The following is a 23,076-nucleotide window of genomic DNA, read 5'->3' as shown; positions in this document are numbered from 1 at the left end:
GTTTCATGAGTGGATCATAAGTATCCTGCAAGTATTTGAAAGGAAAGACCCTATTGACTTTCCTCTGATAACTAGCCTTGATGTAAGGCTCATAATGCTCTCTGCCCACATGCTACCCCTTATTCCATTGTTCACCCACATTAAGGATACTTGTTGCTGCTGCAATGGTGTCAGGTGTCAACGTGAAAGAGACACCAGCTAGGTTCACCTGGCCATTGTGAAGATGAAGAACAAATAACCTAGCAAGCTCATGGTGATATTTCACCCTCTCCAAAGGGCGTAGCACACTTTGGATGCATAGCGCACGACCAAAATTCAGTGCAAAACCTGCGTCAGGTGCGTAGCGCCGATGAAAATTCGTTTTTTTTGCTCAATTTCGCCTCTTTGTTCCACAAACCCGATTTTCTCCTTTTAGCTTACTCTCTTGCACAAAATGAAGACTTTCAAACACAAAGAAGAACTTTATATCCCCTTGGTTTTAATTTTTCATTTACAAACCCACTTTTCTAAAGTCTTATTCACTTTGCTTTAAAAACTCTGTTTTTCATTTTGCAGTTTGACTCTTCTTGATCACTTGATGAACTGATGCATTGATGTTTTTGCTTTTGTCCGTAGTAGCTGGAATTGGCAAGGTGAGCAAGGGCAGCAACTGGAATTTATTACATATAGAAAACATTTCAAATTACATAAATTTTGTACATAAAAAATATAAAACTCTGTTTTCGCCTGAAAGCAGAGTTTTGAGGTAAAAATCACCTATTGAGCATGTCATGAGTGAAATTTTGACCTTATGAACTTATTAGACCTCCTCATGTGCCTGCTGACCCTTATTGATTTTTTTGCTGACCATGGTGACAAACCCTAGACCTAGTGAGACTTAAAACTCTCAAAATGATTTTGCAAATGAAATGACATAAAATGACTGTAAATGACCTAAACATGTGAAAACAGGCCAGCAAGTAAATGCCATGAGGGAAATTGACAATGAACCACTACCATCAGTTGATCCATGACCTAATGGAATGCAGCTGATCGGATGGGACACCTAATATGCATGCAAAAAAGAGAAATTTGATCACTGATGGAGGGATGAAGATACCGACACTAACAGGTGGAAAAGAAAAATTTTCATGGTGAAAGTCACAATAAAAATATTTCAATGATATGAAACACCACCTATGCTCAACCCTAATGCTCTCCTTATCTGATCTGCAACAACCTTATGAGATTGAGATAAATGCTTTAGTTTATGTTGTGGGCACATTTCTCACATAACATGGTCATCCAATGGACTACCATAGTGAGACACTATCAGATGTCATCCATAAGTACCCCACCTATGACAAAGAAACATACTCCATTATACAACCCTGCCACCATGGAAGCATTACATTCTTAGGAAGGATACAATCATCCACGTTAATCACATGCCTCTGTAGTTCATATAGACATAAGGAAAATTCTAGAATGAGCACCATCAAAAGTGGTCCACATACTTGCAATAATTTTATCTCAATATCAAATATAAGACAAGGAGCATCAATCATGTTGTTGAATGCCTCATTTGACCTCCAGTTGCAACACTGATGACGATGCTCCAATCCTAGAGACATGAGGCCTCTGGGTGGTCCCAATCCTATGAGAGCAATCTTGAATTCAATACCACCCACAGATGCTGAGCACAAGCATGATTGTCATTGACTTTCATCTTTAGAACAAATTGTTATGCCATCTGGCCCATCTTTATGTTCCTTCAAGCAAGCATGCAAAGTTGATCTGGGAAGCTCATTATAGTCATATGGCGAGACACTTTGGTTTGGACAAGATAGTGGTCGTGCTTTAAAAGTATTTCTATTGGCCAAAAATCCAAGAGGATGTCAACAAGTATATCAGGTCCTACATTGCTTATGTCATTGCTAAACCAACCATTAAGAAGCAAGGTCTGTACACCCCTCTTCCTACTCCCGATAGGTTGTGGGAATCCATCATAAGATTAATCCACTTCGATATGGACCTTACACCATCACCAGGGTTATAAATTTTCTTTTGGGCCATGTATGCCCCCATTTCATGGCTTACACCCAATGTTTAATATGGACCTCATTCGACCATACTTTGCGTGACCATTGTTGGACACATAAGAGATAATATAGTAGTCGAAACTGATAGAGCTCAACCCCGACAACATGTAATAGGAAACCTCATATCATGGAAACACAAGTAAAGCCACTCACAATTAGAGGATCTAGCTTTATCATGTTGTGAAAGAAAGGCAACTCCTACACCAAGGAAAGTTGCTCACCTAAGGCTAAGTTCAACAAAACTTTCCCCACTTGATGGGGGAAATGAACACAATGGAGATGATTGCTTCCTAAAGGGGGAGGATTGGTCCATGTGGATATCGATGACCACCCACCTATTCCATTGGCTCAAAGCACAATTATCCATCTTAGCAATTTTTTGGGTCTCAAACTTCTAAGGTCATTTTGAGGCCCTAAATAATATTTTTTTTTGACATGTTGGGAGCCCAGGCGATAGCCACAATTCTTTTCCCGGGCCTCGGTCAAAATGTGTAATTCTTGGCTAGGCCTTTCTAATTGGCTACTGAGTGTGCCAAGTAGAAATTGTATGCAAAAGTTATGATCCCAAGAAGTTGATGTACTAACTGACCTCATTGGGGTCCACAAGCCCTTTGGTGTTTTATCTCATAGGCTTAGGTTTTGGATGTTTCATGTTTCCTCATTGTTTCTTATGTTAAAATGAGTCTTTCAGCATCGTTGTAATGCGCTTTAGTGAATGCGTGTAGTTGGCACATCTCTTCTTAGAGATCAACTACCACCATTCAAGTGAGTTTGTTTCATTCCACATTTGTACAGTTTCAACACTTTCCATTTATTAACATAAGTCAATTTTCACTGTATCTCTATGTTCTTTTTACAAATCTGTATTTCATTTCATTCCCTTCATAAATCTAGATCACTAACAACCCAGGCCTCATATTGCAAAAAGAAAAAAAAACAAGAGATAAGGTTGAGACAAAAACAAGGAAATAGAAAAAATTCTAATGACTCGTAAAAATAACATTGAACCAAAAACCATATGTAATGAGAGGGGATTGAAATATTCCATTTATTTATAAGTTTGAATGATGTAGATTTTTTGTTTTAGTTTAAAATTGAGGCATGTGGAAGTCCCAATAATAAGTATTTTATCTTTATTGTTTTTGCTTGAATAATCTTTTAAGGAAGTACAAATGGTTTTTCATGTAATGAGCCAGTGAGAATTTCATCTTAGATTAGGTATGTAATGTTGCTTCAACAATATCTTATAACATAATATATATGCCGTATGTGTGAACGAACCATGGAGCTTAGATGGATGTGGTTGTCTATAGAGAATCATTCATTGAATCACCTTGGCTGAGCCACCTCATTCGTCCTTCAAGTATCTATGCTCTATTCATGGAGGAGGAGTTGATGAGTCGATATGTACCATATGCAACGATTCAAGTTTTGTAGTTGTTTTAGAGGATTAAGGGGACTCCATGCAACCTATTGAGATGGACTGCCCGGAGCATGGCACCACTCTTTCTACGGTCATTGTTCAGCAATGTTGTCAAAACACGAGTCACTGCAACCTAATTGACTAGCATGAGCCCGAGTAAAGTCACATCACCAAACATTGAATATATGAGAAATTCTACCATTGAATCAGCTTAATATCAAATTTCACGAGAACTTTGGAAATTTCCACAAAGTAATATGTGTTCAACATAGTTTGAATCCGAGATATGCTCCTTCTCAAAGGTTGGGACTAAAGTTTGACAACCTTCCCAATGAAAAGGCATATGTAATTTAATTGGAGGTTAAGTCTTAATAAAGCTGAAAGATTCCAAGCAGTTTCTTAATTAATACTCCTAAAATCCATGGCATCCGATCCACAGAGAAGGCGTGTACTCACAAAAGTGAGCGTGGAAGCAACCCAACTGGTTTAGAAAGCCACTCACACTATTCTCATCCCTTTTGCTCTGGAAATATGCGACACCATTGTGGCGGTGATGGCTCTGTTTCTTTTCTTTTCTTTTCGATCACGTTGCTTGGCCAAAAACTAAGCTCTAAGCAATGCTACACCGACAATAAAGAAAACGCCCGATGAATTCACACCAACCATCATTTTTTGTTTCTGCCACTTGTATTAATAAACGGCACTCAGTCTTCCCAGATAACACCTGCAAACTCCAACAACATCTTCATTTTCTCGGCAAGAATTTGCATTAGCAATTCATCTCGTACTTCCACTTACAGATGGGTTTTTTTGGAGCAATTGCAAGGCACTTTGTTACATTTGCCGGGTAAGCATCGTTCTTTTGTTTTTATTCATCTATTGCCTGAATCCCTCGAGAACCAGAGAGTAATGAGGTTTGCATGATGTTATATCTGGATGAAATGTTAAGTCAATGACTCTGTAATTCCCTCATGTCCGGACTCTGAATCCAGAACAGTGACCCATAAGTGTTTCTCCACTTTATATGCGTTCTATGTGTAAAAATCCAGCCCAAGACGAAAGCTTTAAACAAAAAACATTTCTACAAAGAAAGAACTAAAGAATAAAGGAGAAATTCACTTCATTGGTTTGAGGAAAAATTTATACAACATTCTAATTTATGGCCAGAAGATAAGTCTTACCATTCAGCTGATAAGATGGCTAGATAAGCTTAACAAGTTCCAATGTTCATTTCTAAGGACTCTAACACTATGATCCTTTTCCTAGAAGCAAGTATTGTAATACAATTGACAGTTTTGGATTTCATTACCTAATTAACTTTCTTTCATTTTTCTGTGTTTGTTTTTAATGACCCAGGCCAGTGGTGATGCTACTTTATCCTCTGTAAGTACTACATATCCTACCAAGTCTTATCATTTTTGCAGAATCCAGCTTCTTATGTACATTATGAATTTTGATCTTTTATAATAATGGTTCACAGTAAATAGGGATGTGTATGTTTAGAATACAATTTAACAAATTTGAAATGGCTCTTCTATATTTTTTTTTGGTTTAAATCAAGAGAAGTAGAGTATGTACACTCAGTTATACTTTTGAAAACAAATTCTATACTTTCCAAAACAAATCCTATTCAGATTTAATAACTGAAAAGTGAATATGTAATGTATTGCACTGTACAGATATGCCTCAATTAGAGCGATCGAAAGTCCTGCTGAGCTGGATGACCAACAATGGCTTACTTACTGGGTGCTATACTCATTGATTACCCTTTTTGAGCTCTCTTTCTATAAAGTTCTAGCCTGGTAAGCTACCCTTACCTCATTCTTTGTAAACCAGTTTGAGATATCTGAGGTGAGTTTTTTCTCCATTGAAATTAAAGTTGGCTGCTCAATTATAGTGATTGTAAAGTGTACGCTACAGAATTATTGAAGACAAAACTGAAATTCCATGTATGTGTGACAGGATACCCATCTGGCCTTATGTAAAACTGGTTCTGTCATTCTGGCTGGTCTTACCAATGTTCAACGGAGCAGCATACATATATGAGAATTACGTTAGAAAGCTTGTGAGCAAATATCAACCCAGATCAAATCTAACAATAGAGCAAAAGCAAGTGGTTGGAAAGATGAGCCCTTCTGCGAGAGCTGGAATCGAACGTTACATTGCAAAAAATGGGCGTGAATCATTTGACAGGATCATCAAAGCAGTAAGGACTACACCTATTTCTTTTTCCTTTCCACTTCTATGCTTATGTATTCCATTCCGCTCACAAGTTAAATATGGAATTTCACTTCATTTCTGAATCCTCCGGCTTATTTAAATCAAAGACATATCCTTAACAACACTGTTAATTGTCTAATATATATACCATAACCTTACTTGAAATATTATATTTTTTTTGCATTTTTTATAGTAATTAATTAATTAATTTATGTGTTAAAAGAATTATACTTTGGTATATTTAAAACCACAAAAAAATTTGAAGTCTATAGATATAATATTGAATTGACTCCATCCTAGTCATATCACAAATTCTAGTTAATACTGATGGGTTAATTAATAAACTTGAATTACTTAATTATTTTATATTATACTTTTACAAATATACACTTTGCCTTTTCTTCTCATGCTATTTAAAAAATCATATATTAAAAATCTGTAAAACTTAAATCTCAATATAAACATTTCAATAGAATGAAACATAATACTTTTATTAACATAAAATGTTTACATAAACAATACAATAATCTAAACATTTCAATTACTACATAAAACTTTTCCAACTTTCAATTATGAAAAATAAAACCTTAACATTCGTCTCCTTGCTGCTGCAGGCTGAAATGGAAGCCCAAAATCAAAAATCTTCGAAAGGGAGTAGCCGTTGAAGATATTATTTGAATTTGACAACTTTAATAAGGACTTCCATAGAGTTTTGTTGGGGAATGGGTCATTGGATTTATTTCATTTTCTTATGAATTTTTTGCTGTGATTGTCATGGATTTCAGTGGGAAAGGTTAGGTTAACCTGAATAATTTTGATTGTAATTTGCTATTCACATGTATTTGTATTCTTTTTTATGAAAGTGTTAATATAATAATAACGAGGATGTGAGTGTTTATATATTGTGATTTTATAAGTTTGATTAGAGTTATACATTTTATGTAATTATTTGATTAAATATAAAGGAATATGGTTATGTTTAACTATATAAATATGGTAAAATTGTATTTTGTTTTTATTTTTTATTAATTTAATTGTGATATATGAAAAAAGAGTATAGAAAGTAGCTACATTTTATTAGAAATGTTTTCACTAAAGCAACCAGGTATTTTTGAGATAGTTTCATCACCTTTTTTTATTTGGAAAAAAGAGTTATATTCAAAAAGTTTGAATATACAAATTTTTGGCTTTTACCATTAAAACCAAAACCAAGACCAAAAATTTCTTCCTACCCGATAATGTATTTTTTGACAAAAATACTCTTTCTAACCAAGAAGATTCAAATATATATTTAACGTGACAACTTACATTGAACACATGAAAAAATAGAAAATATTATCACGACAACAAATGATTTAAACCTTTATAAGCAAAGCAACAATATTTGGAAATGGAAGTCTGTGTCTTCAACCTCGTCCATATCAATGAATTCTAAAATGTTCATGGTTCTTGTGTGCATTTCCAATGTTTCTTTGGAGAGAGAGTCTGCTTTGGAATTTAGTTCTCTCAGGATGTGAGTGAAGGATAACCATTCGAAATCTACCTTAGCTTCCCAAATGTCTTATAGAATATGTTGTAAGAAGATGTTTTCAATAGTAACCTTGTTGTTTTCCCGAGGGATAACTAGTTTGGAGTCTGCGAGGACCTAGAGCTTTGTAACTTTTTTTAAAGAAGCAATGGAAAGAAGAGTTTGCAACACAATAAATTTGCCAAGTTGTTAGACACAAGCCCCAGAGCATATCTCACTTGCAAGTAGTGAGATGAAAAGATGAATATTATTACATCGAGTCCACATCTGACAAGGTGTCCTTGTGAGGCACCATTGAAATAACTCCATGGAATGGACTGATCAAATGACAACATCACAAGAAATCTAATCTTTTTTGCCTTTGGCTCAATTCAGAATTCATTGCAAGATTTGTAATCAATCCTACTATTATATCAGCTGGTAAATCCAAAGAGGAGAAAATGTTGCTATTCCTTGAACATCATATATTGTTTATAAGAATGCATGGGAAGGCTTCAAAGTGAGGAGTTGTTGTGTCCTCTCACCACTTTTTGAAACATTCAAAAAGGTCATCTTGGCCCCAAAAAGACTGAAAATATAGCTCTGCAGAAGCCTTATTAATAACTTGCATTGTATAGAGAAAGAAAATGAAGAGATGAGTTATTGATTCATTTGTCGATCTACACAGAGAGAATTTGCTTAGCCCTTCCCAACCCCTTTTTAGGAGATTGTCCCAAGTAAGAAGTCTATTGTTCAACACTAACTAGAAAGCACTTTTGCATTTAAGAGGGGCATGAATTTTCTAGAGAGTTTCCCACCACAAAAATTTTGTCATGTGAAAATAGTGTCAATGTAAGAATTATAACCAAGTTTGGAATAAAATCTCCGTTCTTGGGATTTTTTGACCAAGTGAAATTTTCATCAATATCATTTTTTAGTATGATAAAATTTGTATATAGAAGGCCTATGAAGCCTTCTCATTCATCTTCCAAAACACCTGAAAGCCCCATAGTTATAGTGGACTTCCAACCAGCTTTACCCAAGGGTTGAGGTGAATGGGATTTGATATTTTCCAAAAAAAAAACCTACCTAGTGAATATGTTAGATGAGAGGCAGAGAATGATGAAACTCATTCATTGATCCTAACCATGGGTCCAAATCCAATTTGACCTGCTTGTTGTTTCTTATTCTCCTTATTGTCCAATCTTTGATAAGGGGGAAGGCCAACACCAAAGGTTTCCACACATTGAACCCTTGAAGGGATTTTTGGGTTACCTGATCCAATCCACAAAGGAAAGAGAGGGAAGGTATCTATATTTTAAGAGTCTTTCCTTAGAGTGATATGTTGTGAATGAATCTTCAGAGATTACATGCAACTAATGATTTACTCAATAAGAATGTGTTCTTAACCCCCCAACCACCTATATTTTTGAGGAGGAATACCTTGTCCCACTTCACCAGGTGCATGCTTCTCCTCTAGCGGGCTCCCATCCAGAGAAAATAAAGCTAAATTTTTAAATTCTAGATAGAATTCCTTTGGGGACCGATGCTATGGAGCACCGATAAATAGGGATACTTTCTAGCATGACTTTCAGAAGTGTTACTTTTCCACCTCTTGAGAGAAATCTATTAACCTAAGTGAGATAGTTTATTTGATTTTGTTGACGAGACAATACCAATATGCATAATGGTATGCATTGGATTTAAGGTGAAAACCCAATTATTTGAAGCTAGTATTTAGCAGAATAAGATAGAAAGGGAAAATATGGGCATATTGTGAAGAAACATGATCGTCGAGGGAATGAGGGATAAAAATATATTTGTGTGTATTAATTATCATCATACTAGCTGAGTTGAAGAGATGAATAATCAATTTTAGATGGGCTAGATTCCCCAGATTCCTTGTAGAGAAGATCAATATGTCATGAACAAAAAGGATTTGTGTGAGAAAATGGTTCCAAGATGCTTGAATACCATTAAAAACTCCATCCAAATTAACCTCATGTACAAGAACATTGATTTATTTTGATATAAGGAGAAATATGAGGTGAGAAAAAGGACACCAATGTCTTAAACCTCGAGAAACCTTGAAGAAAGGGGATGGGGATCCATTTATAAGTACCACAAATAGAAGTTGATTGAAGACATCCCATGATCCAATTCACGAAAAGAAGCCACATTCCCATATTAATAAGCACTAGATGTAGGAAAGTACAACTTACCTAATCAAATGCTTTGGATAAGTCTAGTTTAAGAGTGATAATTGACAATTTAAGTATCTTCATAGAATGAAGAGCGCCATGGGAAAGGGAGACAACATAATGAATCTGACAACCATTTGGAAAACCAAATTGTTCCTCTGATGTGATGTCACTAAAAATAGGTTTGATCCATCTCGAAATAATTTTTGAAATGATATTATAGATGACATTGCAAAAAGAGATCAGATGAAAATATGCAAAAGTATTCCCATATTTTTTCATAGGTATAAGAGAAAGGAAGGTAGAGTTGAGCACTTCGAACACCTTCCCAGAATGTTGGGATTCCAACAACACCTTGAGTAGATCTTATTTTAGGAATTCAGAAGTCAATATAGAATTCTACTAGCGATCCATCTGAGCCCAAACTCTTCCCCTTCTATATAGAGAATATGGCCTCTTTTAGTTCATTTTTCGATACTACTTCCTCTAGGGTCCTATTAATTTCCTCATTTCTTACGAAGGGGAATCTAGGACAACATCCAATATTTCCTAGATGGGACAACCAACCAATCTTTGAAAAGAGATTTGAATAAACTCACTCCTTCTTTGGTGATATCTTCGAAATAAATGATCAAGGAACCATCTTCCTTTTAGATCCCCCAAATGATTTTTTTTTCTTCCTATATGAGGAAAAATGATGAAAAAGATTAGTGTTGTTATGCCCTTCCTTAATTTGGATTGCCCAACTTTTTAACCTCCATTTAAACTCTTCTTTTTCCAAGAGATTCTATCTTTCCTATTCCCAGGAGCGAAGTGAGGCTAATTCCTCCTTTGAGAAGGTGCCATTGGACATATCTTTCGAAGGTTGATTTAATGAGATGTTCAATCTCTCTTAACTAAGCCTATTGTTTTTTCTTGGAGTGAAATGACAAGGAAATTCCATCACTTGCATATGGTAACTTTCATTTTCCAATAATGGTCACCCTCATTCTACTATTGCCCTATGTTATTTGAAAAAATGAAAATTATTAAACCAACCTAGATCCATCTTAACCCTATATCTATCAAGCGCTGAGAGGGATCAAATATCTCAAGGTGCAAACTTGTTTTTTGAGTGCAAAACTTGAGGAAAGGTTTGCACCTCGAGAGATTTGATACCTCTTGACACTTGATAGATCTAGGGTTAAGATGGATCTAGGTTGGTTATATAATACTATAATATCTGTATTTTTATATATGTATCTCTTTCTTATTCCCTCTCTTTATCTCACCCCTAAAACATACACTCTGCCTCTCTCCATATCTATCTATCTCTCTCTCCCTCCCTCTTCCTCTCCCTCTCTCTCTCTTCCCCTTCTCTCTCCTCTCCCCCTCACTCTCTCTCCTTCTCCCCCTTGTCACTCCTCTCTCTCCACCTTTCTCCCTCTATGTATTTCTTCTTCTCTCCCTCTCTCTCCCCCTCCAACTCCATCTCTCTCTTGATTCCTCTCTCTCCTTCTCTCTCTTGAGGCCTCTCTCTCTTATTCCCTCTCTCTCCCTTTCTTTCCCGCCTCCCTCTGTCTCTCTCCCCCATCTCTCTCTCTCTCTCTCCCCTCCATCTATGTGTCTCCCCCTCTCTCTCTCTTCCCCTTCTCTCCCTATCTCTCTCTCCATCTCTCCCTTGTCACTCCCTCTCTCTCTCCACCTCTATCTCTCTATGCCTTTCCTCCCTCTCTCTCCCTCTCTCCTTATCTCTCTCTTCCTTCATCTCCTTCTCTCCTTCTCTCTCTCTTCCTTCCTCTCCCTCTCTCCTTCTCCCTCCCACATCTCCTCTCTCTTCCTTCCTCTCTCTCCCTCTCTCCCTCTCCTTCTCCCGCCCCCCGTCACTCTCTCTCTCTACCCTACAGCTATGTCACTATCACTCTCCCTCCCCCTCTTAAGTTTGATTCCATTGTATTGTGTTTAAAAAGTGTCTAAATTAAAAAAAATGAATTTGGTTGTAAAAATATTAAACCTGTATTTTGGATCAATAATGTTAAAGAAAATACAATAATGAAAAACTTAAAAGAATCATACACTATCTTTCCTTTATTATTGTTAGTCACTTTGCTTTCTCTCACCACTTGGATCTTTAGTTAAGATGGATCTATGCTAGTTCTTAATAATATTATTTATATTATATAAATTTCACATCTTTATATTTAAAAATATTCTCATTTTTAATTTTATTAAGACCTTGTTTTAATTTCTATGAGAATATTTTTAGTAGTCGGGAGGATAGAATAGAGGGTTTAGATATATATCAAAAGCAATTATAACATTTTACCTCTTAGATTTCATTAAAGAATGTTATAAAAATAAATAATTATTTATAAAATATTTTGATTGTGAAATAAGTTATGGTTTTTGGGCATGTGGTATTGATAAGCCATCGTATTGTAACAAAGCCTATTTAAAAGTTAATAATATCCATGGTAAAGTGGGGGTGAATATTTATAGTTAAGAACCTTGTCATATTGTTATAAAATAATTTGATTGTGAAATAAGTTATGATTTTTGAGCATGTGGTATAGATAAGCCATGGTATTGCAACAAAGCCTATTCACAAGTTAATAATATCCATTCACAAGTTAATAATATCCGTGGTAAAGTGGCGGTGAATATCCATGGTTAAGAATCTTGTCATATTGTTATAAAATATTTTGATTGTGAAATAAGTTATGTTTTTTGGGCATGTGGTATTGATAAGCCATGGTATTGGCATGTTGTATTGTAACAATACCTATTTACAAGTTAATAATATCCATGATAAAGTGGGGTGAATATCAATGGTTACGAATCTTGTCATATTGTTATAAAATATTTTGATTGTGAAATAAGTTATGGTTTTTGGGCATGTGGTATTGATAAGCCATGGTATTGGCACATGGTATTGTAAGAAAGGCTATTCACAAGTTATTAACAAAATCAAAATATAACAAATCGACTTTTATTAATTTTTTTACTTTAACTTTTTATTATCAATTGAACCAACATTTAAATGTTCACAATCATCATTGGTATTGGAGTTTATATTAATTCTAACTTTTTATTTATTACTTTTAACATTTTGTTTATTACTTTTAACTTTTTATTATTAATAGAGCCAACATTTAAATGTTTATATTCATCCTTGATACTGGGTTTTATATTATTTTTAACGTATTATTTATTACTCTTAACTTTTTGTTTAGTACTTTAAACATTTTATTATTTTTTAATTGAGGCAACATTTAAAATTGTTTACATACTTACATTACACCTACACATGTATCCTACATTGGACTGTAGAATAAAATGGGTCACGCTCTATCTTTAATGTTTTTAATTAATAAGAATTTTAGTTAGTTACAAAAGTAAATCAATTTTAAATTTACTTTTATAATTAGGCCATAAAGTGTTTCCCTCTGAAATCAACACCCCCAGCTGCTGAGGTGTACAGTTGTCTGCCCTCGATTTTCTATGTTAGACGATAGAACTATTTTCTACTGTCGGATTGAGATATACCTCAAAACAGTTAACTCCGAGGCAACTACTCAAAACTATTACTAACTCCCAAACAACTAACAACTATGCGGCCAAGATTCATACCTCCACGCAGTTACTAACTCAAACTATTACTAACTCCCAAACAACTAACAACTATGCTACTAACAACTATGCTACGAAGATTCATACCTCCACGCGGTTACTAACTCCCCAACAATTACGCGACTAAGATTAATACAGTTACATGGAGGCTCCTTTTGCTGTGTATACTACAGAGCCCACTGCACAACCCTCCATGTTTCTGCCGAACATTGCTTTTGGTGAGCAAATTACTGTTCAAACCTTGCCACAGAACTGTATTTTACTGGTTTTTTTTAAAAGGTTCAAGTGTTAAATGGATTGAAGGTTGAGCAGTCCGAAGTTTGCACTACTTTCAGCATTCACCAGCCCTTACCAATTTTCAAGAATGTGGTTGCAGTCCACCCTTCTTTCAAGGAATCCCTACAGGTAATGGTTTGGTCCTCTCGGTAGGGTGTTAAAAAATTTCATTATACCTCCTCATGCATTTGCAGTCTGCCCTTCTTTCAAGGAATCCCTACAGGTAATGGTTTGGTCCTCTCAGTAGGGTGTTAAAAAATTTCATTATACCTCCTCATGCATTTTTACAGTATTTTTCCAGTTTAGGAAGAATCTCTTTTCAAGTTATGAGGCTAATATTTCAAGTATAAATTGATGAATGAGGAAAGATCATAATTTATTCAATTTTGTTAGACATTCATCTTCAACGCCAGTAAAAATTAAGTCTTTCCATGAAGTGAATACAGATCTCAGCTAATGCTATTTAACAGCCTCTTGCATAATGTTTTGTTTCTTGCTTCTCCGAAACAACTTCCGACTCTACCTTATCTTTCTGTATAGCATTGTCCAGCTGAATTACTCTTTAACATTGAAAGGAGAAAGGGCAGAATCTTGAGGTTCCTTTAATCCACGTTGCGGAAGAAGATTAGACCAAGCACTGGCGTGAGACGGAATCAAGTGATATTTGTCGTGACCATAAGCATGGTTGTGGCCATAATAAGAAGAATAAATTCCATGTTTTCACTTTTCATTGTTGGGAAAGAAGCACGTAACTGTATGTATGAGACTACAGCTGAAGAATACTTGTGTTTTCTTTGCACCATGTGCTCCGAATACCGAGTTACAATATCAAAGGACCTTAAATCCACCCAAGTTGAAGCTAATCAAACCACAAACCATTCTCTTCTCAGCTATAGTTATGCTTGACAGGCATGTGAAACAAAACTGTCCATCTTCAAATGAAAAGTTAAAGAGAAAAATTATACAAAATCTCTTTCCTAGAAATTATAAAGTAGTTTACTGTGATGATGAATTCCCTGATTCAAGAAAGAGATAAATACAATATCTTTACTGTATTTATTTGTTTTTAGGATTAGGTTATTTATTTCTATCTTAATGAACCATATTAAATGATTCTAAAAAACAATAACTCATTCAAATTATAATTTAAAAAAAACTTAACAATAATCAATAAAAAAAACTTAAGTATAATATTGAGATTAGGTATTTATTAATAACTTTTTTTAACAAAAATAAATAAATTATAAAATATAATCCATGAGTCACTTTCAACGGCCATAACGGTTTTGGATAGGGTTGTTCGAATTTGTTGGTTTCTTTTAATGGTGGGTTATACATATTAATTATATTTAATATAAAATATTATAGGTAAATTTAGAAGTTGTTTAACTGTTGTTATTATTATTATTTGTATATTATATTATATTATATTATATATTTTAACATTGTATTAGGGTTATTTAATTTTTATTTGAAATAGCCAATTTAAGAAACATATTTCTCAAAGTTAAACAAGCTAGGAGCATGCCTTATTGATGGGAAATGTATGTCCAGTTACATCAAAGGAGCAACTTTTAAGTGTAATTTTTTAGAGTTGGATTTCTGGTTGGAATTTTGTGAAAAAAAATTGTGGCTAAATTTTGATTTATGTTGTTTAAACTGGTCTTTTTGACTCCATAAATAAATTCAGCATCCTCAAAAATATCTGAACACTCTAATTGTAAAGAATTCCTTGTTAAACTTGTGATTTCAATAAATCCCTACCAAATTCTAAATAAATTAGATAAAAATAAAACATTTTTTTTCCCAAAAACCACACTTAAATACGATACTAATTTTAAATCCGCTCTTGGAAATTTCTTTTTCTCATGTATCATTCATTATTTGAGATATTCGAAAATAGGAAAGGCTTATGGGTGCCCTTACTGTGCTTCCCAATTATTTTGCACGTGAATATGTCTTACAATAACTTGAAACGACGGATCTCCTTTCTCTTGCCTTTATTGAGATGAATCTATCTCCGATTACAATTTGGAGGACCTTAATATTGGTAATTAATATATTTCAATATCAACTTCATATATATCTATATCTTTCCATACTCAACAAACTTGTGGGTTGAGACATAATGTGTGTCTTTGTTGCTCAAAATGGAGGAGATGTGTAACATGGTGTGTGTGTGTGATTGGTGTGTTACTCACAATCGAAGAAATTCTAGAGGGGGTTGCACCTAGTGCAAGATATAATGGATGTAGGTAGTGATGCAAAGAATACAACACACCCAACATTCACCCGCTTGTTGCTTTCTTTGCCATATAGGGGGTTGCAAGAGTATATGGTCCACAAGCAAATAATGTCCATTGTTTCTATACACCAAGAGAGTTTCTCAGTGCTAGTATAATGACTTAAATAGTGACACTATATTTATTATCTTAAATTCAATGATAGTCATTTTGACATATGATTCAATGTATACAATATAAAAATACAAAACATTATCCCTACTATATTATAAGAGATTATCTTATTTGTTCATTAAGAAGATTATCTCAATATTTATGCGGTAAGGCATTCCGTCTAGGAAAAACTCCCCTCCCATGCCACTTGTGCCATATTGTGCCATTGATTTTGGTGTTAGACGATTAAAATATTTCCTACCATAAGATTGAACCGGTATTAATCAATTACAATTCATAACTATATTTTCTACCACCCCAAATGTTGAATTATTTGGGAGTGACAAATTCTCTTTTTGCAAACTTTAAAGATCCCTTAAATTGGCACATTTTTTATATCACAAAATGCAACTCATTGTGATATCACAAAATGCAACCCATTGTCAACAGTCATTGGAACTTCTAAATGCAAAAAATAAATTCCTCTCATCAAATGCTTAACCCACTAGCGTAAATATTAGAATTATATAACATACTTAAGCTTCTTAGTAGTCTCTTACCCTATCATTGTGATAAGTTTCTATTCCATTAATAGAGTGCACTAATCATCAGAGTAATTAGTAATATGGATAGGATAGGTATTACATCTTCTAAATGCAAAAAATAAATTTCTTTCATCAAATGCTTAACCCACTAGCATAAATATTAGATTTATATACCATACTTAAGCTTCTTAGTAGTCTCTTACCCTATCATTGTGATAAGTTTCTATTCCATTAATAGAGTGCACTAATCATCAGAGTAATTAGTAATATGGATAGGATAGGTATTACATAGAGTTGTTTAACATAAAACTATCACATTGAGGCTCAACCCACTAGTGTAAATATTAGAATTATATACCATAATTAAGCTTATTAGTAGTCTCTTACCCTATAATTGTGATAAGTTTCTATTCCATTAATAGAGTGCACTAATCATCATAGTAATTAGTAATATGGATAGGATAGGTATTACATAGAGGTGTTTAACATAAAACTATCAGATTGGAGGCTCATACTTAGTAATATGGATAGGATAGGTATTACATAGAGTTGTTTAACATAAAACTATCATATTGGGGCTCATAATGCACATCAACTACCAAGCAGTCTCTAATATGTTTATAAACTTTGACACAATTTAAATATAGAAATCCTACTTGGATTATGCTGAATTATGAAAATTTACGTACTTAGATTTTGTTTTTAACATTAATCTTGACATTTCACTTTGTTGATAAGGTGTTTGTAAACTACAATCTTTGTCACAAGGATTTTGTGTTTAAGAATTTGTTGATTATAGCATGCTTTCAATGCTTATCTTTTGAGGATTTAGTTCCATTTTCCTTCTATTTACCTATTCATGGCACCATGGAAACAATGTGCCCCTCTACCACAAGAGAACACACATATATTGGTTTATGCAATTTGCAGGTATATATCGGAAACATTCTAAAGAAGCACAAATTATTACTAAACATACTTTTGAAGAAGCAAATATTGATTGGATTCCTCAAACCACCATCGTTTCTAATTGTTGTAGCTCAATTATGTAAGTTTAAATTTCAATCTAGTAAAAAACAAAATTACATACAATTTTTATTTCTTCCTTCTATGCTATGCCTTACGAAATTTCCTTTACAACATATGGTGCAATTGCTAGTATATATTTCTATTCTATTTTTTTTATCAACATTATTGTTATCTTATTTTAAACATTTTTTTTAATAATTCTATTTTCATTTTCTTGTATTATCTCTCTTACCAATCTATTTACTTTCTATGGCATACCCTATGTTCTAATTATGCTTAAATATGTAACGTAATTAACTTTCACATTTATCCTATTTATTTATAAAACCAAACATTGATACCCTCGGTTCATTAGTGAAATCAATACATTATATATATATTTTAGTATTATAACAACATGAACATAATGGGTGGTTTTAACCTTCAAACAAGAAGGAAGATGAAACAACACCCAACAAAACAAATACATGGATTTGAGCTTATAATAACGAACCTCTTTTGCAACATTATGATATGGACTTTAAAATTGTTTTACACTCTACTTTGTATTTTCTTGGAGTCATTTACCTAGATGGTTTACTTATCGTTTCTTAAATCAATGCACACTTTTCTCATATTGTTTCTTAAATCAATGTACTAAATCGTATTGCATTTTGTTGATTGTGAAATCAAAGCACACTATCATTCTGACACTCAAAATTCTGACACTCAAAACACAGTAGCTTGTACTAAAATTTATATTAAATTTTTTCCCATTTCCAAATTTTTTTTACCAGTGGTTTTGAAGAGAAAATTATCTATCAAAATTTTCCAACTTGTAAATGATCAGAGTTCTACAACAAACTATTCATCATTTTTTTCTTATACAGGAACCTTTAAAGCTTTTTTCTTCTTATACATATAAACATTTAATGTTTATACCTTTGCTTCCCTTATTTTATGGTTTTCTCTTTATATGCACACCTAGATTAATCTTCTCCATATGCACGAAGGTAAGTAATTTTAAACAGGGTGCGACTTATTTCATGGTTTTTCTTCATAAATTCTTATTAATGACATTTTTGTTTGTGCTAATTACTCAAGTGTAGCAAGAGGGGAAAATTAGTAATATGGTAGTGATTAAAAATTCTAATTAAATGGTTTGTCATATATTAAAACATGAACAATAATTTTGTGTTCATAATATTTGCAACAAATATCATATTAATATTAATTTTCATATATGTTTACTTATTGATGTATTTATATAACAATTGTTTGTTGTGTTATGTTCTTTATTCTTTCCCTCACCCTCTCGACCCTTTCCTATTACAGATTTTCTTCTCTCTAGCTTGCATTGTTGCATGGATATACATAACCTCATATATTTTAAGATTTCTTTAGACCAGCCAGAAGGTGACATCTTTGACCTCCACTCCTACTCCCATTTCCTGCAAATTCAGCCAACCTAGAAGCTAGATTGGTAATGATGATGGGGATAATGATTTAGTATAGTGATTTAATATACCAAGTCTAGGATGAAATTGATGCAATTTGGGGCATGTTTCTAGATGTAAGCATTGGTCGTCATTAGTATTTCATGTGGCACTTCCCCTAGGGAAATCTGGCTGAATTTCCTCACCAGAGGTGAACTCTGCTCTTCCAGACCTCAATGTAGAAACCCTTAAAGTTTCTTGTGTAATTTCAAAACCTACCACTCTCCACCTTCCATAGGCTTATTTTTGTGTTTTTCTTTTGTATCTATGTTCTAGGGTCAATTAGGTTTATTTAGGGTGGTTGGGAGGAATAATCGTTATCCTCCCCACGCAGGTTCAATTCCCATAGGGACATGTTGAGATCATATTGAGTATGTTGTAATGGGTTTGAGCCCCTTTGTTGTACAACTTTGAACCCTAAATAGTATCTTACACTTGATTATATGTTCCAGGGTGGGGTGCTTCATTACATGGAAAAAAATATATATATGTTCTAGGAGTGTATCTATGAATTTGTAGAATTGCATAGTCTCTACTACTCAAAATTGTCTATTGAAATTACAGGGCATACATCTAGGTATGGGTTGCTCCTAGCTATTATACCCTTATAGCCATCAAGGCACATTTTTGCTAATATAATACAAATCCACTAGTTCTCATGAAAAGAAGAAGAAAGAGATATGTTTATATAAAAATCTGTCAAATATATCCTCAAAATATCAATATATAATAAATAGACATAGGGTGGATTAATAATATTAACCCACCAAATGCCATCACTCCATAGATTATGTTATTATTATTTGCATCATATACATTTTATTTTGATAAATTATTAATTGATGTAATCTTGTAATACATAATCCAATTATAAAAGCACCAAACTATAATATACTTTAATGTACTAATCATAAAACTATGAATTTATTAATTTCTATAGATCCATTCATGTTATAAACATTGAAGTCATAAGATCACTTCCTAAGTATTATGTTTAAAATTTCACAATGTGACATAATTCATTTTTTTACCTCCCCTGAACACCATACTATGAAGTTACCTTCTCAGTCTACTTTTTTATGCAGCATAATACATCTACACAACTTCATTTTCCATTACATATGTTATTGTAATTTATTGTGTATTAAAATATATATAGATATTACCATAACCCACTTTTATTAGTCCCTACCTCTGGGACTATAGCTTTTGTCTCATGGTTAAAGACCCTTGAATGTATATTAGTTTGCGAAGTTTTTGTAATTTTAACCAAAGTTTTCAAAAAATGCCGATTATTTCCATTTTTTCATAAATTAAACAATATATTTTTAATTTTGTGAGAATCTTATTTCTAATTTTCCATTGCATAAACAAGCATTGATGTGACATAATTCCCCTAGTGGAGGGTGATCTAATGTTTTTGAATTGAGCATCTCCCCTTTCCTTTCCTTACACCCAATATTGAATGTGGAGCTTCTTTGATCATATTTCCACTTTTGTTGACACCTCAAAGGAAGCCAAGCAATTTCCCCCCACATAACTCAATCTTGTCTTCATTAAACATGATACAGTGGATTGGATCATGGAAACCAAGACCAAGGAAACCTATCAAAAACACATACAACTCTACTAGGTTCCCAAACTAGGGCAACTGCTTCAGCAAGGAAAGTGGCTCACCAGGAGCCAAATTTAGTAGAATTTTTCCCATGTGATGAGGAACTTGATGCAATGGAGACACTTTATTTCTAATGGGGGAGGACTAATCCAAGTGGATATTAGTGGCTAACCACCTCTTCCACTGTTTCAAAATATCTTGGTTATTTTTCTATGATTTTTAGTTCCTAAACTTTTGAGGCTGTTTTGAGGCACTTAATGATGTTTTTTGAAAATTTAGGGGCCAAGGGTTGCCATTGCATACCCTAGCCTCAATAAAAAAATGTATTCCATTGATAGTTCTTTAAAACAATCTATCATGCACCTAATGCAAATGTTGTGCCCCAGGGAAGTTAATCTACAAAATAACCACCTCAAGGCCCACATGTCTTTTGGAGTTTCGTCTTCTAGGGTTAGGTTTTTTGACATATTTTGTTCTTTATTTACATTAAAAGGCAATTATTTTTGCCTCCTATAATAACTTTTGTAAAGGTTTGAATCCTCCATCTCTCTTTATTTAGAGATAACTACCATCATTCTACCTAGTTTTTGTTCTACAACATTCTTCTATTTCATTTATTAATAGAAGTAGTTGTAATATCTGCTATAATTCTCTATGTGCGTTCCATTTACATTTTTTCATTTCATTTCATTCCTTTTACAAACAGGATCAATGTTATCAAATCAATATGTTCCTTTTTGTTTCTTAGTGCATGTCCTTGATGAGATCAAGGTACAAAAAGTTGGGTCTCGAGTTAGTTTCACTTGGGAATAATTAGGCTCACAAGCCCAAGTGACTTCCCATGGAAGAAGAAAGGAGAGATGACAGAGCAAGTGATCATATAAATTTGTTTCTTGAGGAATCAATCGTGTGATAGAGGAATGAGATTATGGACAATTTCACCTAGATCCTTTAATGCCTACCAACAACTATTGAGGCACCTTCAACAAGCAAATTTTTTGGAGGTGTGACACCCTTCAAGGTACAAGTTAAATTTTATATCTCTTTATTCAAAAGCTAAAAAAATCAAAATTCTTTAGGGAAATGTTTAAATCTTTTATAGGTCTATTACTTCGACCAAAAATTTTCCAACGATGAGAAGATCACCTTCACGCTACTGAAAGTTTTTCCCCATGTCAAAGATTGGTGGGAAGGATACTAGGGGAGACACAGTAAATATGAGTTTGAGATGTTCAATGAAAGACAAACTTGGGTATTTTTTGTTGATGCTCTTGAGGAATTCTTTCCTATAGGGAATTATAATTACCAATACATGAGATGGAAAACTCGACAGAAGATAAACTAGATGGTGTCGGAGTACATCGATAATTTTGATACCTTGTGCTCAAAGCTACATATTAGAGACTCCGAGTAGCACCTATTCTTGAAGTAACCAAGTGGCCTATATATGTACATCCAAATGGAAATGGATTCACTACACATTTCATTAGGAGCTACTTAGTAATATGTTATAAATATTGAGAAAAAATTGAAGCAAAAGAATAAGAGGGAGCTTGGGTCTGTAAATCCACCACATCAAAAGCCTAGAAAAGGTAGCCCTAACCCACAAAACAAGGGACAAGGTAAGGAGATCCAACCTCAAGACAACTAGCCTGAGTCACAATCAAATAAGCATAATGGGAAGTCGAAAAAAGACACTAGAACGTGGTGTGAGTTTCACAAAATACCTTGGCACAATAATAATGAATGTCACTCGAAACAATGATTATTGGTGGGACTTAAATAAAATGAAATAGAATCTAGCTTCGATTATGATTTAGGACAATATAAAGGGATTTGGATCATAAATGCAAGACCTAGTGCTACTATCGCTACCACAAAGATCCAACCAAAAGAGCCAAAGAAGCTTGAAGATAGGGAGTGCCTCTTCCATTCACATATCTGAGTGAAGAGAACCCCATTGCATTTCTTCATTGACAGTGGGAGAAAAAGTAACCTTATGTCAGTTTAGGTCATAAAGAGATTGAAGTTGTCGATAATGCCACACCTCCAACCATACACCATTGGTAGGTTGAGCCATGGGTGAGACATCTGTGTCAGGAAACAATGTTGCATTTACTACAACATCAAATCTTTCATTGATGAGATATTATGTGATGTTTACCAACTTAAAGTTTGTGATGTTCTTTTAGAACAACCTTATATATGGAGACATCATGTTGTTTATGAGTCTTGTCCCTGTAATATCATTGTTACACTAAGAGGTTAGCTCTACAAGATACCAAAGGTAGTCCCAACTACTGCAATTTCATTGATCTTAAAAAAATAGTTCCAAAAGGTAATCTCTCATACCACAATGTTTTTTCTCTTCATGGTTTTGTCAGAAGGTGAAAGGAAAGTCACTGTAACTACCACAATTTTTCACGAGGCCTTTCTACACAACAAAATCAAGTGGACAAGATTGTAGAGACTATTGAGATTTTTAATTCATTATTTTAAAGCTCCTAATATTAATTCATCAACCAGGGATCGTAATCACTGAGTTACACTGCATATTGGTTCAGATTCAAGATCTAATTATAGAGCAGGTGATTTCATCTTGTAATCAATGTTTAAGTACAGAAACCTATTTACTCAAACTCCTCTACCTACTTAAATAATTCAACCATGAATCAAGCGCACTATTGTAACAAAGCTTC

General features: G+C 33.8%; 1 protein-coding gene across 1 annotated transcript; it reads left to right on the top strand.

The window, feature by feature from the left end:
• Positions 1–4,097: 4,097 nt before the first annotated feature.
• Positions 4,098–6,625, top strand: LOC149180796 (HVA22-like protein f). Its single transcript, XM_089418224.1, has 5 exons — positions 4,098–4,351; positions 4,861–4,887; positions 5,184–5,306; positions 5,467–5,710; positions 6,339–6,625. Exons 1-5 carry the CDS (start codon positions 4,305–4,307, stop codon positions 6,387–6,389), a joined length of 492 nt encoding a protein of 163 aa, XP_089274350.1. The 5' UTR covers positions 4,098–4,304; the 3' UTR covers positions 6,390–6,625.
• The last annotated feature ends 16,451 nt before the right edge of the window (positions 6,626–23,076 follow it).

This window comes from Pinus tabuliformis, chromosome 3_2 (genome assembly GCF_031772625.1).
Source record: "Pinus tabuliformis cultivar Carrire ecotype Pingquan chromosome 3_2, CPIR1, whole genome shotgun sequence".
Classification (NCBI taxonomy): Eukaryota; Viridiplantae; Streptophyta; class Pinopsida; order Pinales; family Pinaceae; genus Pinus; species Pinus tabuliformis.
The sequence above is the reverse complement of the archived record's forward strand: the minus strand, read 5'-3'. Positions and strand labels throughout refer to the sequence as shown.